This window comes from Oncorhynchus mykiss, chromosome 1 (assembly GCF_013265735.2).
Source record: "Oncorhynchus mykiss isolate Arlee chromosome 1, USDA_OmykA_1.1, whole genome shotgun sequence".
Lineage (NCBI taxonomy): Eukaryota > Metazoa > Chordata > Actinopteri > Salmoniformes > Salmonidae > Oncorhynchus > Oncorhynchus mykiss.
This window is the reverse complement of record NC_048565.1, coordinates 9626150-9645221: the sequence shown is the minus strand read 5'-3', so window position 1 is coordinate 9645221 and position 19072 is coordinate 9626150. Positions and strand designations below refer to the sequence as shown.

At 42.7% G+C, this 19072-nt stretch overlaps 2 protein-coding genes across 4 annotated transcripts in view; one reads left to right on the top strand and one right to left on the bottom strand.

Moving 5' to 3' along the window:
* LOC118937339 overlaps positions 1-7479 on the bottom strand; it is a 30731-nt gene extending 23252 nt beyond the window's left edge. The window contains exons 1-6 of one of the 3 annotated variants that reach the window (XM_036935356.1): positions 7284-7479; positions 6347-6422; positions 5999-6117; positions 5734-5770; positions 5196-5602; positions 823-3732 (exon numbers count right to left, since the gene is read on the bottom strand). In XM_036935356.1, coding sequence (XP_036791251.1) covers positions 823-3732; positions 5196-5602; positions 5734-5770; positions 5999-6117; positions 6347-6385 — 3512 coding nt within the window. In that variant the 5' untranslated portion in view covers positions 6386-6422; positions 7284-7479. Of the gene's footprint in view, positions 1-101; positions 3733-5195; positions 5603-5733; positions 5771-5998; positions 6118-6346; positions 6571-7283 lie in introns of those variants that run through there. The other 2 variants (XM_036935247.1, XM_036935307.1) reach the window with 2 other exon arrangements.
* Positions 7480-15532: 8053 nt separating this feature from the next.
* The window catches only part of LOC110515622 (protein ANKUB1-like), a 53183-nt gene continuing 49643 nt past the window's right edge, over positions 15533-19072 (top strand). The window contains exons 1-2 of the mRNA XM_036937753.1: positions 15533-16891; positions 17035-17149. Coding sequence (XP_036793648.1) covers positions 16777-16891; positions 17035-17149 — 230 coding nt within the window. The 5' untranslated portion in view covers positions 15533-16776. The remainder of the gene's footprint in view (positions 16892-17034; positions 17150-19072) is intronic.

Here is a 19072-nt window from a genome sequence, read left to right as displayed (position 1 = left end):
TAAAGTACAGCATATCAACTGCAAAGAACCAGTGCAATGCCATGACACAAAGAATCATATAAAAGGTCAACAGCAGTGTTATTCATGAAAGTGTACTATACCTTTGTATTGACCTGCTCTCCAGTACTGCTGATGGTATCCCTTTCCAAATCAAACACGCCTTCTACAATGTCACTGGTGGCCACGCTGGTAGCGGACTCAAAATAACATTTAGCAGTGGCTTTGGTGATCATTTGAAGAATGACCATGCAAGTAGAAGTCTTTGGATCGTTCTGGACTGAAACATCAAAGTTTATGTTTTCATACTCATCTGACCACTGTCTCAGGAAGCACTTCACTGTCTCTTCAGCAAATATCTGGAGAAGCTGAGAGGAGAGCTCCTTGGATATGGCACATTGTTCCTTTCCCCATTTCAGCCTTGAAAGAATGGAGTCTGAAGCACTTTTGGCTGCTTCCAATGTTAAGACCTGTGGAGTGCTGTGGCTGTCCTGAATGGCTATCACTTTATCCACCAATTCATGGCTGAAAATGTGGATGGTCCAAGTGGAAATGATTTTTCTCAATTTCCTAACAGCAGATCGGAGGTCGTCAAGATGAGAAGCACCCTGTCCATTTTCCTGTGTGTTCTCAACACTTTCCACCATAATGTCCACTACCACCCCAGCAGCTTGCCTGACTTTGTCCACAAAGGTTACAGGAAGTAAGTCCTCTGTGTGAAAGAAGTCCTCAATGATTGTGTTTCTAACAATGGGAAAGTCAATCTGAGCAGGAAACTCAGTGGGGATGGGAGTCCCGGGTAAAGCAAAGTGCCATTTCGACTGCCTTAATTTTGAAGTAGGTGTTAGAGAGATGGAGGAGCGTGAAGAAGAGGTATTTCTTGTATTTTGGCTGTCAGCACTCCTACAACGGATCGTGTCAATATCCTCCAGCATGGATCCTGAGAGCTCAGTGGTTTTAGGTAGTAATTTGTGCGGAATGTCCACACAGGCATCGTTTCCACCAGGTGTAACACTGCTCTGGTTGACCTCAAGATGGCCGAGACTTGCTCTTTGTGATGCAGGACTGCTTTGATACGTAAAGATTTGGATTGAACCAAGTGTTGTGTCTGATCTTTGAAGATCTTTTCTGAGAAACTCCGTAATCTTACTTTGCAGACTGTAGTAGATGTTACGAGCAACAGACCAGATCCTTTTCTCAGAAACCTGTCCAGTGGTGAGCAGGGAGGTTCCAGATACCATGTCAGATGATTGGGTGGTCTGGGTGAGCTCCTGCTGGTCTTTCACCATGGTTTGTATAATATCAGTAGATGTGGTGGATGTAGATACAGACTGAAGGTACTGTTCTGTTGTACCTTCCTCCACAATGTTAAATGATCTAGAGAGGACCTCACTCACTCCTTTCTCAGCTTTAGTTTGGAACTCATGACTAGAGAGTTTTTGGAGGCTCTTTGTAGAAAGACTGTGGGAAGATGCAATGCCTTTGGAGGCAGCCGTGCTGCAATCTAGACTTACTGGAGAGGTTCGCTCAGGAGAACCTTGGAGACGTTCAAACATGTCTTCACATGGTGTTGGGGACCTTGACAAGGAGATGTCCTTCAGCTGAGACAGAACACCACCTACCAACATGTTGACCTCAAGGGACATATCAGATATTTTCTTTCCTACTGTGGAGAAGCAAGGTGCATTTGATGCCTGATCCTCGCATGAGGTCAAGATTGTTGAAATGACCTCTTTGGTACTATTGGTCAGTAGAGCCTCGTCTGTTTCAGTCCAGAGAAGTTTTGAACTCTCGCTGACACCCCTGTGTAGAGCCACTTCAAGGTTCAAACTGTGCAAGTGAGGCACACTCTTACTAGCTTGCCTCAAGTCCTGGCTTGCCAAACAAATGTGCTCCTTAGTCCCAAGATGTCCAGAGTCCTCTGTGGGTATATGACTAGACGTTCTGCTCAGCATGTCTGACCTCCGCTGATGAATGATGAAGTCCTTTAATGTCTTCTGAATATTGTTATATAAACTAGTGGTAGCAGACCAGATCCTGCTCTGTAGCTTTTGTGCATTTTCCTGGAGGTCAGGTTCTCTCTCCTCTACTTCTGCAGGTTGCGCCAAGCTCTGCAGGTCTTCCACAAATGTTTCAATGATGCCAAAGGCAGCAGAATCCGCACAAATATCCTTTGACCATGTGTACTGGTTTTGAATGGAACAAGACCTGGATGCTACAGAATAAGCAGGCTGTGCACTAGTTAAGCTACTGGTGGACTTTTTAACTAGGAACTCACTCACTGCTTGAGTGGCATTTCTCTTAAATTTCTCACTTGAGAGTTTTCTAATACAATCTAACAGACTGGTCAAAGAAGCTGTGGCCTTACTTCTGCTGTCCTCAATTTGACAGGGGAACTCACATACTATTGGTGATGAGGCCCTGGAATGGGCAATATCCCCAAGCTGAGCCAGAACACCCTCTACAAATTTCTCTCTCTCAATAGAGAAGCCTGATCCTTTTTCTCCAACAGTGTACAGGGCGTCCTCCTTTGACATTGCAGTCTTGTACAAGACCAGAAGCTCTGAGATGACTTCTTTGGTGCAAGTTGTCAGAAGGAGCTTGCTTTCTTCTGACTCAGTTTTTGCCCAAAGAAGTTTTGAGCACTCACTTAGGCCTCTTTGTAAAGTAACTTCACCAGTGGACTCTGGCAACTGAGGCTCACTCTTACTGGGCCTATATTTCATGTTTAAGCAAGGAAGTGGAACTGTCTCCTTAAACTCAGCATTTGTGATGTTATCATCAGATGTGACAATGCTCTTTAAGGCACATCGCTGAAGCTTGCCGAAATAATCTTTCAAGTTGTTTTGGATGCTGTGGTAAATGTGAACAGCAGCAGACCAGGCACTCTTCTGTTGGGGACTCTCTTCAGATTCAGCCAAGGACTTCATATCTGACACGAAAGTCTTAACAACTACTGACGCTGCTGAGCCCACTGGGTGAATTGACTCTGTCTTTACAATGCCAGACAATGTTTGACCTGATACAGCACCTGTTAACTCAGACTGAATGACTGAACTAGGAAAGCTCAAACTACTGACTTTTTTGTCAAGAACTCCACTCACTGCTTGTATTGCTGATGTTTGAAACTCCCGGCTAGAGAGTTTTTGGATGCTCTTAGATGTGAGCGTGCAGGAGGAACCAGATTCACTAATATTGTAGCTGCTCTCGTATTTGCTTATCAGGGCATCAAGATCCTCAATGAAGCCAACATGCGATGCCAAAAACGTGATCTTGTCCTTCAGATCTTCCAGCAAATTCTGTTTGTTCTCGTCAACAAAAGCCACCATTGTGTCAGAGATCATGGTCATGACTTGCCCTGTTAGACTCTTGCTCTCTTGGTCAACTTTTTCAAGTTTAGCAGCCAGCTCTCTCACCATGCTCTCAGTCACCTTGGTCTGTGAGTCTCCCCTTACCGGTGTCACTACAGAGGTTTGGCTAGCGGAGGCACTCTTAACGACCACTGATAAGGCCGACTTGACATCTTTAGCCAACTCTGCCATTACAGCAGGGGTTAGCATCATAGAGCCTGCACTTCCAGATGGAGAATTGGACATGCATGCAAGTTTGGAGAGAGAACCTTGCAGGCTGTCCTGTACACAGGTAACAAGGGTGTCCTCTGAGACACCTAAGAGGACTTGTAGCGTCTCAGAGTTGGTTGTTTTCTTCTGCACATCAGACAGAGAGGTTAGAGTCCTTGGGAAAAAAAACGCAGAAATCATCAAAGTCAAACAAATAATATGTAAGGCTGTGATGCACATTCAGTGTGTCAAATACATCTGCACCATTGAAAACAATGAGGAAAACGCTGCTGTTTCTCTGAGAAAAAACCTTAGTGTGATGTCAGCCTAACTGCTTAATTTCTAAAGCCCAATAAAGTGTATTTTGTATAAGTCATTTGTATTGAAACTGGCCTGTAGATATCTATCTATCCTGGCAATATCTATCCTCTACAAAAATCAAAATTGCTATAAACTTCAAATACTGTAACTTCTAATAACTTCAAGGACAATCATAAATACAAGGCAGTTTGAAGAAATGTTAAAGGGAAATTTCTAAATGTTTCAACTTCATATTCATCATCTCCAGCACCACCCCAACATCAGCATATGTGAAAAACGGGCATTTCTATGTTTTGTAGTAAAAAAGAAAGAGGAAGATAAGTGTTTTCTATGACATCATCAACCAATTAGTAGGCAATGCCTACTCATAATTGGTTAAAATCACACGATGCACACTGATGATGTCATTAGAATCTAGAGCTGAGCATTTAATCAACATTTTTGTTATTTTTCGGTTTTTAAACAACTAATTGACTGACGTCGGCTCAATTATTTGAATTCCATATAGTACATTTTTTTCTTCTTCTGTGAGCTCGATGCTCAGTTTCTGTAGAGATAAATCAGATCAAGCACGAACTATGCAATGTAGTAGGGAGTTGTAGTTTCCAACAGGCCAATAATCTACATAGTTTAGCACAGAAAATACGGCAATTAATTCCCATAATCCATTGCACGCCCACTTGCTTGTCCACTCTGTGTGGAGCAGATACGGAAACCTCATTAACTGAGACGGAGAGACGAGAGAATGCATGAGAGAGATAAAAAGCAGTTGCGTTGCGAGGATTCTCTACCTGGAAATACATGATCTAAGTGATTGACAGTTGGTGTTCAGCGGTCATAAAAGTAGGTCTTATTTACTTAGAAGAACTACTAAAATAGTGATTTTGTCAGACAGAATAAGCAGCAGCTCTATAGAGATGAGTTGATGACTTGGAATGAAATAATAAAGTCATCAAATAAATATTTTATATGAGAAAGTAAATGATGGTTGATAAGTCATAAACACTAATGGACAGTCACTACCATCATGGGACTTTTATTCATTGTTTTATTATGTGTTGTTACAGCATTCAACACACATAATCCATAGTGCATTCAATGTCTAAAAAAAGTATTGAAATCCAAAACCGTGATTATTTTTTAAATATTTGAATGGAAACCAAACCAACCTCAAAAAGCACTAATTTCTCAGCACTATTGGAAACAGTTACGTCCCTCTATATTTTTTTTACTACAAAGCATGGAAATGTGTAATTTTCACATATGGTGATGCTGGAGATGAATATGAAGTTGTTAAATTTCCCTTTAAGAACATACCTCATGGCCCCCTTGGGCAGGTAGCTTCCACTGCCCAGACTGCCCTTAGTCAGGTAAATCTCCTTGAATTTAAGTTGTGATTCCTGCACTTCTTCCTCTTCCTCTTCCTGCTCCATACAGTTGGAGGAAGGGTAGGGAGTCGGGATGCGAAAGCTATTGTAAGACTTTCGACTGCCTGGCCTCTTAGGTACACCAGCCTCAGTAAATCTCACGCGGGACTTGGTGTTAACCTTATCGTCTAACAGACTGGTGAGTGACGCTGTGAGAGATCTCTGTGACAATGGAGAGGAGGCAGCATCTTGGATGCCCAGTAGTTCGTAAAGACCTGGGATGATGATCTGCATCAGCTTGTCCGATAAAAACTGGACAATCCTCAGACACAAGCCGGCAAGCTGTTGTTTTGTCAGCTGTATTCCAGAAACAGAAGAACTGTTTTAAAATGTTGCATAGTGAGTCTTTCAAAAGCTTATGAACAAGGTTAAACATTAGGCAGAGTTTTCATGGTAATCTGATTAAATTGTCAGTAACATGATCTTACCGGGTCAAACATACCCTCACGAATCCCCCTCCATTGCCTGAAAACAATATTGTTATAAATGTTGTCATATCAGGATGCGTGGCAGAATTGTTTTTATTTAATTATTTGCCTGATCGTGAAGTTATACTTGCTTTGTGTCAGTTGTTTTGGCAAAATTGCAATGTGACAACTTTTCTAGCAATGACATTTTTTTTCCGATTGATCAGTTTCTAATTTGATCCTATTTCCTTGAAGGTGTGATAGTACCAAAGAAAACAGAACATACTTCTCAGTTAGGTTTTGAAGGAAGTCCAGAAGTGTCAGATGTTCCACATTGTTGAGCTTCCCCTCTTCTGTGTTTTCCATCACTGAGGTTGCTCTGCTCCTGGTAGAATTGCTCTGCTCCTGGTAGAAATGTAATTATATTGCAAATAATCAAACTTAATAAACAACAAATATCATACTGAAATAATTATTAACTGTTAAAGAGTGGAGGAGCATTGGCAACGTTGGGCCAATTAAACAACTGCAACACAACAGAGATGGTTGTGGTACGTCAACATTGCCAATGATAGCATCACTATAACATTTTATTGGATTAATGTTGTAATATGAAATGACAAGGTCAATTTACCATCTCATTGACAGCTTCAGAGGTCAGGTGGTCATCCATCACACAGACAGGCAGGTCTAGAGACTGGGACAAGGCTCTATGGTCATAACCAGGAGAGAATGGAAACATCAGAGCAGTCCCAATGGCAGAATCTAACCACTGTCTTCATGTCAAAGACTCACTCACTCATTTGCTTTGTCAAACCTACCCCTTAGAATGACTTCGATATTAACACGGAATATATTTTGTTATTAAGAGATCTCTCAATAATAATTCTCACAATAGCATATTGGTAGTAGTCAGTGACATATTAAAGCTAAGCAGGGCTGGGTGTAGTTAAAACCCTGGATGGGGTTCGATCCCGGGCTGAAGTGCTGCCTATAGTTTTTTTCTGAAAGTGTATATAATGTTGAAAATCTGACATGGTTTCAAAGGTACAAATTCAACCTATTTTATACAAGGTTTGGCTATGCTGAATTTAGTTTACAATGATGACATCATCCTGTGGTTGAAATTTCACCCTCAAAACAACAGTTAGGCCTATACCACATTATATCCACTACACCCCCCCCCCCCCCCCCCCCCCCACACACACACACTTTATATTTTACCAATATATATGGAGCCACCAGCCCTAAAGCATGAACATGTTTTTTTGCTAGAAAATGTGGATTAAGAGAAGCAAAATGATCATTTTCGCTAGTTTCAACTAAATAGAAGGGCAACAAGACATTGACAAACTTTGACATATCTGCTTTCACCGGGATTTAAAAACCAAGGCTTTCCGAAAATGTTTACCTCAGCCAGTTTAGAACCCAGGTGTGTCTACAAAACACATGTACTCCTCCATAAGGTTCATGGGTTCCCTATTGTTTTATCCCAGTACAAGAGGGGCAACTGGATTCAGGATTAAACACAAGCAGTCTTTAAGGTATATCTTATTACAGTTTAGGCCTACCTTATTATTTTCTTCCATCTGGCAAAATCATTTTAAGGAATGAAATCTGTTTTGTTGCTAGTATTATTAGTAACTGTAGGAAAATACAGCTGTAGAGTACAAGAATCAGCTACTTTCTGAAGGGCAGCCAAGCTCATAAGCAATTTAGAACCTACAGACAATTATGACAAAATTGGAACGCATAAATGCGTCACAAACGCCTTGTGGTCACATGTTATTTTAGGGCGTGGCTCCGCATTCGTGACCGGTTGTCTTAATGTCATTAAGCAACAACAACAAAAAAAACATAAATAGCTACTACAATTTCGAAACATGATTTTGTCATCAGGGGCCTGTTGCACAAAAGTAGAATTAAGACATCCGGGATAAATGACTCAGCTGAGCTCAATGAAGCCAAAACATGTGCGTCCAGGCTTAATTGGTTGCACAAAGACCAAGCCAGGATGAGCAGACACGGATTCATTAAGCCAGGTGAAACCAATCCTGGATAGGTGCGCGCTCACGGCTCACTCAAATAGACCCCGCCACAGATCACAGATTAACTGATTTACCATGGCAACTAGAGCCGCGTACTTTTCCCCGTCGGAAGCACAAATCCTCATGGAGGCATACGAGGAGGTAAAAGATATAATTAAGAAGAAAGGCAACACCGCCACAGTGATAAAGCAAAGAGAAAAAGCGTGGCAAAGTATTGCAGACCGCCTGAATGCGTAAGTAGTGCACAATTACACACTCACCGCTCCGCTGAAACATCACAATTACAATTCAAATATTTAATTCACATCTCCAAAAATGCAGTTGTACTGTAATTATGAAACGGTTAATTTTTTTTATTGAAATGCACTGCAGATATGAGTGAAATTGTGTAAAGTAACTCCATCACACTGTATAAAGCTATGATAAAATTTTTGATATTTTTACTGAAAACAAGACAAAAATACCAAGTAATTTTTTGCAGTGTGACTCCATTAAGTGTGTGTGTGTGTGTGTGTGTGTGTGTGTGTGTGTGTGTGTGTGTGTGTGTGTGTGTGTGTGTGTGTGTAGATTAAACATGAACGGGCCAAAACGGACATGGCAGCAGGTCAAAATCAAATACAAGAACATTCTGCAGAATGGTATGGTCCCTGACTAATATTTAACAAAGCACAAGCATATATTGTACCCAGAAGGTGCCTGCTCACACATTGTCTGTACTGTTTTAGCAGTGAAAAAGAATACCCACAGACAAGGCACGGGTGGTGGGTCACCAAAGGCTGACCTTACCCCAGCAGAGGACATGGCCTTGGAGCTAAATAAAGGCAGGCCCGTCTTAGAGGGGATCCCTGGGGGGAAAGAGACAAGCATAGGTTCCTCCCAAGATGCCACCCGCTTCATTCAAGGTATGTCCTTCCATCTCTACATGGGATACAACCACATTCATATTGAATCAATTTGGACTGTCTGACTTTGGTTTACCTATTGCCTTGCAGTGTCTGGCAGCACTGTGTTCCTGTTAGAGCCACCAGCACAAGCACCAGACGATGCTGATCCAGTGAGTACTCCATCAAAGGCATACTGTAGGCCTGGCATGTCTTGTCTACTAGCTTCAATATGAATCCGATTAAATGTGATAGGGTGAAGGCCCCAGTGCAGCAGCAACAGCACATGATGGAGACGATGATGAGGAGGAGACCATCTCTCTGGATTCCAGAAGGCATGAGGTATCATGTTAAGACTGTGAAAGTACTATTTACTCTACAATGGTGAGGAGTCCTCATCAAAATCAAAAAATCTAATTTCTTTTACAGGACCCAGATGCTATACAGTGGGAAAACCAGCCTGGCAACATAGTGCGTATTAATAAAAGGACACCACATCCTGCCAAATTCCAGCTGCGCTAATTGTATTGTGTTCACAGAGCTCACAAGCTATCAGAAAGTTGTATGGCAACCACCTCCGGTGCCAAATAGAACTGGCAGACATAGACATTCAGTACAAGAAGAAAAAGATGGAAAATCTTGCACTGGAGTTCGAAATAAAAAAGAGGACAATTAGGAAACTGGACCTTGAAATAAAAAAACTTGAGAGGGAGGTGAGATATGCCTTCAATGTACACTGTATGCTAACTGTAACACAAATGTATTAATCATTATTTTTCTTTCCTCCCCCAGCTCCAAGAAGATGACACAGCTCAAAATAAAAATTAGGTATATTCTCGTAAAGTCAAGTGAGCCATGACATATGAGCTATTATTGTGAGCACACAGGACGGTGGCATCTTTCTAAGGTTTTTTTTATTTTCCCAGCAATCAGTACAACCAAGTCATCGTTATAAGGCATCGCCCTCTTTTGCCCACCCCCCCCAGCACCAGGTGTGGCCACTAGCCTATATGAAGGCCCAAAATTGTGTGTTCCTTTCTGCTCTGACAATGGCATGCCCATTCGTGCGAGATGTGGTGGATGAAGAAGCACTTGTGCTGAGGAGAGCCTTCAGGTGAGAAAGGGTCTTCAGGGACCGGTTGGACCCACTGGCCTTCCCTGATGACCATCTATATGAAAGATACAGGTTTTCTGCAGATGGCATCAGGTATCTATGCAGACTACTGGGTCCCAGGATTAAGCACCGCACTGCACGGAGCCATGCACTGAGTGTGGAGCAAATGGTTTGTGTGGCCTTGCGCTTTTTTGCTAGTGGAGCCTTCCTGTACTCAGTGGGGGATGCAGAACAGCTGAACAAGGCCACAATTTGCCGCACAATAAGGAGTGTGTGTCTGGCTATCAAAGCATTAGCAGATGTCTTCATCTCCTTCCCTGGCCACAGAAGACTCTGTGACATCAAAGAGGAGTTCTATAGGATTGCAGGTAAGAGGATCTACAAATTACAGGACAACTGTTAACACATAGTAGGATACTCATTACTTTGTGTGACAGGTTTCCCCAATGTCATTGGTGCAGTGGACTGCACACACATAAGGATAAAAGCCCCCTCAGGTGCCCATGAGGCCGATTTTGTGAATAGGAAATCCTTTCACAGCATTAATGTTCAGGTGAACATAACTTTTTGATATTGTCCATTGACGAACACTCTGCATTGCCAGTGATGTGCATTGATTGGTGTAATATTCCTCATCTTATGATTTCAGATGGTCTGCAATGCTGACTGTGTGATCAGCAATGTTGTGGCAAAATGGCCTGGCTCAGTCCATGACTCCAGAATCTTTCGGGCCTCTGAAATCTATCAGTGCCTATCACAAGGTAAGCCACACAACCCCTATTTATAACCATCATGGCTGTGTCAAGAATATCACTGTGTTTATGAGGTAGTAATGATGAGATTTTGTGTTGACAGGTGAATTCTCTGGTGTGTTGCTGGGAGACAGGGGGTATGGCTGCCAGCCTTTTCTCCTGACACCTTTCACAGACCCCCAGGAAGCACAGCAGGCCTACAACCATGCCCATGCCAGGACCAGGGCCAGAGTTGAAATGACCTTTGGCCTCCTGAAGGCACGCTTTCACTGCCTTCACAAATTAAGGGTCAGCCCTGTTAGGGCATGTGATATTACTGTGGCTTGTGCTGTCCTCCACAATGTGGCCTGCCTGAGGAAGGAGAGGGCCCCCAGAGTGCCACCAGCCATGGACTGGGACAATCCGGCAATCTTTCCTGATGACGACAGTGGTCGGCTGCTGAGGGACCAATATGTGTTGAATTATTTTAGTTAGTATGTGTGCTTTCAATTTTGGTTAAATATGTCCTGCGGTGGCAGAGGAATTTGGTTTTTTTTGGGTTCGTTTTTTGACGAATTTGGCCTCTTATGATGTTTGTGCGGTATACTGTGTGTAATACAAGGCTGCAGGGAGGCTACTGCATCCCTTCATTTGTCTGTTCAGTTGATGTGTATGGATTTGTCCTGCATTTATTTTAGTGTGCAGACATGCAGGGTGTGTTATACACATTCAAAGGTCTGTATATGTATCATTTTGTATAATATGCTTAGATTCTGTGCTTTCCATCTTGTAGAGTCACTGTGACTTCAGTTTTGAAAGGAGCTGATGGTTTACCTGCTTTGTTTTGTCCTTATTCAATAAATGAACATAATGTTACACATTGTGTTTTTATATTCATATGGAATGTGTATTTGTTTATATGACAGAGTACTAGGGCCACACTGAAGAAAAAGGATAAAGTCATAAATTTATGAGGCTGGTTCTTTCTGCAGAAAAGCTACATATTGTTTTTACAGTTTTGATACTTATGACAATGTGATACTTAATATTCTGGCACATCAGCATGTCTTTGTTTATGAAACCATACTGAAGTACAATTTCACGAAATGCCCCACATCTGTCATTTTAACAACTGTCCTCCTTTAAAACAACTGGTTACAATATTATGACTTGTGTTTTTTTCCCCTCTGTGGCCCTAATATTCTAGCATTTTATATATAGCCTTATAGTCTATGGGAAACTGTAAATTATCTAATGATAGCAACATCATCTAAAAATCATTTTTTATCCAAAATCATTGAAATTAATGATCACAAACGTTTAAATAACAGTGGGTCTAGTTATATGTGATAACAATGTATAGTGAGCAGTGAAATAACTATTGGTTTCCATTTGTGGTGACTGCTGACTGACATTAGGGATGAGATTAAATAGATCCTGGAATTTAGCCTGGTCTGGAGCAGGCTAGCTCCACAGAATAAATCTCCATGGTAATTTATACCATAACATATCCTCCTGCCCCCTATCCATCTTTAGTGCAACCGGATTACGGATCAATTGAGCCAGGATCACCAAGATATCCTGGCTTAATCCCTTATCCTAGTTTTGTGCAACAGGCCCCAGTTCAGTACCATTTGTTTGATTTTGTGGACCCACGACTAGACTTTATCCATGTTAGCTAGTTGCTAGCGATGCTAGTCAGCATAGGCTGCTACGTGATAAACAGTTCGCGTTAGCGAATTAGCTACCTAGCTAGCCAGCCTAACAAGCTGTCAAATCCAGTGGGAACCGATGCAACCCTGCTGCCAAATAAGGGCTAGCTCGATGACCCGTGGTAACAGTGAGGTCCCCATGAGTTTCAAGGCTTTAATAAGTGCTATCGTGCAGAAAACGCGAATAAAATACTGGTTGATGAGCTAGCTAAGTTAGCAAGACGGGTATGACCGTTAACAGCGTGCATGCACAAATGCATGACGACACATTGAATATAAGTGAAGCAGGCATGCAGAACGAGATCGCCCCACCAAGCCAGATAGTAGAGGGGTGCAACAACGCCGGAACACAGAGGCATAGCTCATACAATTATATTTTGTTCCAGTCAATGACAATACATGTTGAAAAATAAATACCTGCGTCAAATATATGGCATCGCATGCTAGTGAAAAGATAGCTTGCATGAATTTTTTTTTTTAAATCCAGTGACCACTAGATGTCCTCGTATATCCACATTTAGATCAAATATACTTTATTTTTCAACAGTACTGTGAATGACAAGCCCACTGAATCTAGTTTAATAATCTTTATACTCAGCAGGTAGAGGCCTAGGTACTTCAAACCAGTGCTTAATTTGAGCAGGATCATGCCAGAACAGGATCCGGCACCTTTCCATTCTGGACTGTTTTGTTCCGGAACATACTTGGCCGAATCCGGTACCTCTCGTGCCATGAAAAATAATTTTCACTTTTTGCTATGTAACAATTATAATAAAAGCGATCAAAGTTCGAGTTGCCTCTTCGTCAATTATCCTGCTCCCTCATCTCTCCAGAGTTGCACTTCATCATTTGTTTCCTTATAGAATCATAGCTGCATGAAGGGTTCTGGAGGAATTTTCTAAAGTTACGGAATTACTGCTGTCTGTTCAGAAATAAATTAAATCATTCAGAATAGCCTAATACGTCATGAGAAGCCCTATAATTTAGCTACAGAGGACCAATAGCTTCTTTTTTTAAATAGCCTAGCTGCGGATTGTAGCCCAATAACAAAGAATAGCCTACAGTCGGGAACGCGAGGCAAATCTGTCAGTGAAAAAACAGCACGCAGACAAAACAGGCCTTTTGCAATATTTCAAATACAATCGAGGGAAAACACAGGTTGAAAAGCAATGACTCTTGCTGAAAAGATAAGACTATGCTGTAGACTACCAAAATATTTGATCAAAACCCAAACATTGTTTTACAAAACAGAGAGAGAGAGATAGGCTTTTGACACGAGCGCATCGACAATCTCCAGCGAGTGAGCTGCGCATCATTGGGTGAGTCAGTGAAACTGGAAAGCATTTTTAGGACTAATTTCCTCCTCATATTGTAGCCTACTATATGTTTCTCCACAAACCTAGGCCTATAGGCTATTGATGGATTCAAGACAAGGTCGTTTTTATTGATCTCAGATACTAAGTTTGTCAGTGTCAAAGTATCCTGCCATTTCGCTCATTTGTGCGGATTAAAAAAAAGATAATGCCAAAGTCTCCAGTCATGTAAAAGGATGTAGAATTGCACGAAATGCGGTTTTAAAAAGGCCAACACTTTCCCAGACCCTAGGCTACTAAAAATGTTCCCCATGTGTGCACCTTCTATAAGTGGCTCTACCCAAATGTGAAGATATCAAATCAAATGTATTTATATAGCTGATATCTCAAAGTGCTGTACAGAAACCCATTCTAAAACCCCAAACAGCAAGCAATGCAGGTGATGATATGCGTTCAATGCTCTATTACAAAAGGTGATCTTTTTTCTCATGAGTTCTGGTACCACAGAACCCCCCCTCTAGCACCCACTCTTTGTTCTAGCACCTCCCAATTTACAAATTAAGCTCTGCTTCAAATTTTTATTTTACAAGGCAAGTCAGTTAAGAACAAATTCTTATTTTCAATAAAGGCCTAGGAACAGTGGGTTAACTGCCCTATAGCAATAAGGCACCTCGGGCTTCCCTAGTAGCGCAGTCTAAGGTCTAAGGCACTGCGTAGTACTAGCTGTGCCACTAGAGATCCTGGTTCAAGTCCAAGCTCTGTCGCAGCCGGCTGTGACTGGGAGACCCATGGGGCGGCGTACAATTGGCCCAGCATCATCCGGTTTAGTGGAGGGTTTGGCCCGGCAGGGGTGTTCTTGTCCCATCACGCACTAGTGACTCCTATGGCGGGCCAGGCGCAGTGCACGCAGCAGTGCACGCTGACACGGTCGACACCACTTAACCTGGAAGCCAGGTTCCAGGTTAAGCGGGCATGGTGTCATGAAGCAGTGTGGCTTGGCTTGGCTGGGTTGTGTTTCGGAGGACTCTCTCCTCTCCCAAGTTGTAGCAATGGGACAATTGGATACCACTAAATTGAAAAAAAAAAAAAAGTCACCTTGGGGGTTTGTGGTATATGGCCAATATACCACACCTCCTTGGGCCTTATTTCTTAATTGTACACAATTGGACACTTTTACAATTATTGTGTGGCTTTTTGGCTCCTTGTGTTTCCAATCTTCTTCCTCTGGCAGGATTACTTCCACGTGCAACTGTCAGACGACAAGCAGGTGAGGTACTTCCTGGAGCTGAGCTATGCTGGTGCCATCCTTCGGGACAGCTGGGTCCTGACAGACGTTGGCATCACCCCTAGCAGTGCATCACCCCTAGCATCTGCTGCCTGCTGAAGGTACCAGCCGAACACCTAGCTGTTTCTACCCGTGCTTGAAAATGCATATCAAAGTGAGCTGGCTATTGCTTGAAACAGCTTCATACTATCATTAACATAAAGTGTTTCAGATATAGTGTGGTGATATATAGTATGGGGATATACAGTGCCTTGCGAAAGTTCAATTGGGCCGAATACTTTCGCAAGGCACTGTATATAGCATGGTGATATACAGTGTGGTGATATATAGTATGGTTAAATATTATGGTTATATAGTATGATTATATATATATTATGGTGATATAGAGTGTGGTAATATATAGTATGGTTATATAGTAGGATTAGGTGATTTAGTTAATTCAAACAGGAGCCATTAATACAGGTAACGAGTGGAGGACAGAGGAGCCTCTTAAAGAAGAAGTTACAGGTCTGTGAGAGACAGAAATCTTGCTTGTTTGTAGGTGACCAAATACTTATTTTCCACCATAATTTCCACCATAATTTGCAAATAAATTCATTAAAAATCCTACAATGTGATTTTTCTGGATTTGTTTTCTCATTTTGTCTGTCATAGTTGAAGTGTACCTATGATGAAAATTACAGGCCTCTCTCATCTTTTTAAGTAGGAGAACTTGCACAATTGGTGGCTGACTAAATACTTTTTTGCCCCACTGTATAGTGTGGTGGTATATAGTATGGTGATATATAGTATGTTGAGGTCACCCTGCTTGAGACTTAAAGTAAAATTGCCCTTGCTCAACCAAGACCATGGTTATGGTAGAGTGATTGGTTAGTAAGAACACTGCTTCGTGAGTGTGAAGTGTTGTTGTACAGAGGTCCCTGGGTACATGTCCAGAGCCAGACAGGGACAGAACTCACTCTGTTCCACAAAGTTCTGTGGAAGATTTGCTAACAGAGGAGAGTGGTTATGTATCTAAGTACAAATGTAACCATCAGAATAATGTTTATTTGTGTTCCTTACTCCTTACTTACACATCCCATCATTGACATAGTCAAAGCCAGACCTTCTGTCTGTCTCTCCTTCTTGCTGGTTGACTAGAGTGGAAATCTATAGTATTGTATGGTTGACCTGGGATAGAGCTGAAATGTGGCCCGATGTAGTGTTGCCTTTGTACCAAACACCCTTACAGTCATAAACCTTTTCCCCATGTAATCGCCTCGACCTCAGTCTGGTGTTCGCTAACAGTATCTGAAGAGTCTGTATACCCAGTGGTGTATAGTACAGTAGAGCACAGCAGAGTACAGTAGAGTACAGTAGAGCACAGCAGGCCGTATAGTAGGAGAAGAAGAGGCCCTTTGGGTTCATTGAAATACATATTCATAATATTTCTGTTAACAATTTAATCTGCACCCAGATTAGTGTTCAATTTAATCTGCACCCAGATTAGTGTTCAATGTGATAGAACAAAACTCAGTACAGCACATGAATTAGAAAATGTTGTTACAAATTTGTGCCACGAGATGGTGGTAGATTATAAATTTAAATAGCATGGACATTTGATTTGTCTCTGGATAGAAATTGCCCTTGGGCACAGATCAGTTTACTCTCACCAAATCCTAACCTTTACCATTAGCAGTAAAAACACAAACCAGACCTAAGATCAGTGCAAAGGAGCCACTTCATCTTACCCCTGTAATTATATGACTCCTAACTTATATATACTGAGTGTACCAAACATTAGAAACACCTTCCTAATATTGAGTTGCACCCCGCCTTTTGCCATCAGAACAGCCTCAATTCGTTGGGGCATGGAATCTACAAGGTGTTTGAAAGCGTTCCACAGGGATGCTGGCCCATGTTGACTCAGTGCCGTGACGGGGGGAGACCCTCTCAGTCTTGGGCACTGTGTTTCTCCTGAGTACGTCTGTGGCCAGGCTCATGACCCTGGTGTCCCAGCAGTGTGGGCTTCCCGTCAGCTCCTTCAGACTGAGCTCTCCCACCGTCCTGCAACTCTACGACTGCAACCGGCTGCACGACTACGCCATTGACCTGGGTATGGCCTTCCTTGTGCAGTAGATCAATGGTCCTCTGGCTCAACACCTTATGGATGTAACACAGAGACAAATGGACTGTATGGAACACATTCTTGGTTCATGGCAACCAGGAGGACAACCTGCATGTGTCTCTGTCTCCCAGGGGCTACTCTACGGTTGGACACCTGGGATGGGTGGGCGGAGTTCCTCAGAGGCTGCTTCCTGGGACACAGACTGACCGTCCAACGACACCTGTCTAGGGAGAGACCTGTGATGAGGTCAGAATACACATCTACACACTGAACTGTATGATAGACTTACTATCAACAGTGATGGTACTGAACCTTTATATAGCTTACAATGATAGTACTGACCCTGTATATAGCTTACAATGATGGTACTGAACCTTTATATATCTGCATCTGTCCTCGTGCTCCTAGACCTTAGTGCTGCTTTTGATACCATCGATCACCACATTCTTTTGGAGAGATTGGAAACCCAAATTGGTCTACACGGACAAGTTCTGGCCTGGTTTAGATCTTATCTGTCGGAAAGATATCAGTTTGTCTCTGTGAATGGTTTGTCCTCTGACAAATCAACTGTAAATGTTGGTGTTCCTCAAGGTTCCGTTTTAGGACCACTGTTGTTTTCACTATATATTTTACCTCTTGGGGATGTTATTCGAAAACATAATGTTAACTTTCACTGCTATGCGGATGACACACAGCTGTACATTTCAATGAAACATGGTGAAGCCCCAAAATTGCCCTTGCTAGAAGAATGTGTTTCAGACATAAGGAAGTGGATGGCTGCAAACTTTCTACTTTTAAACTTGGACAAAACAGAGATGCTTGTTCTAGGTCCCAAGAAACAAAGAGATCTTCTGTTGAATCTGACAATTAATCTTAATGGTTGTACAGTCGTCTCAAATAAAACTGTGAAGGTCACTTCTAGGTTAGACTACTGCAATGCTCTACTTTCCGGCTACCCGGATAAAGCACTAAATAAACTTCAGTTAGTGCTAAATACGGCTGCTAGAATCCTGACTAGAACCAAAAAATGTGATCATATTACTCCAGTGCTAGCCTCTCTACACTGGCTTCCTGTCAAAGCAAGGGCTGATTTCAAGGTTTTACTGCTAACCTACAAAGCATCACATGGGCTTGCTCCTACCTATCTCTCTGATTTGGTCCTGTCGTACATACCTACACGTACGCTACGGTCACAAGACGCAGGCCTCCTAATTGTCCCTAGAATTTCTAAGCAAACAGCTGGAGGCAGGGCTTTCTCCTATAGAGCTCCATTTTTATGGAACGGTCTGCCTACCCATGTCAGAGTTGCAAACTCGGTCTCAACCTTTAAGTCTTTACTGAAGAATCATCTCTTCAGTGGGTCATATGATTGAGTGTAGTCTGGCCCAGGAGTGGGAGGGTGAACGGAAAGGCTCTGGAGCAACGAACCGCCCTTGCTGTCTCTGCCTGGTCGGTTCCCCTCTTTCCACTGGGATTCTCTGCCTCTAACCCTATTTCAGGGGCTGAGTCACTGGCTTACTGGGGCTCTCTCATGCCGTCCCTGGAGGGGGTGCGTCACCTGAGTGGGTTGATTCACTGATGTGGTCATCCTGTCTGGGTTGGCGCCGTGTCATGGCGGAGGTCTTTGTGGGCTATACTCAGCCTTGTCTCAGGATGGTAAGTTGGTGGTTGAAGTTATCCCTCTAGTGGTGTGGGGGCTGTGCTTTGGCAAAGTGGGTGGGGTTATATCCTTCCTGTTTGGCCCTGTCCGGGGGTGTCCTCGGATGGGGCCACAGTGTCTCCTGACCCCTCCTGTCTCAGCCTCCAGTATTTATGCTGCAGTAGTTTATGTGTCGGGGGGCTAGGGTCAGTTTGTTATATCTGGAGTACTTCTCCTGTCCTATTCGGTGTCCTGTGTGAATCTAAGTGTGCGTTCTCTAATTCTCTCCTTCTCTCTTTCTCTCTCTCGGAGGACCTGAGCCCTAGGACCATGCCCCAGGACTACCTGACATGATGACTCCTTGCTGTCCCCAGTCCACCTGGCCGTGCTGCTGCTCCAGTTTCAACTGTTCTGCCTTATTATTATTCAACCATGCTGGTCATTTATGAACATTTGAACATCTTGGCCATGTTCTGTTATAATCTCCACCCGGCACAGCCAGAAGAGGACTGGCCATCCCACATATGCTC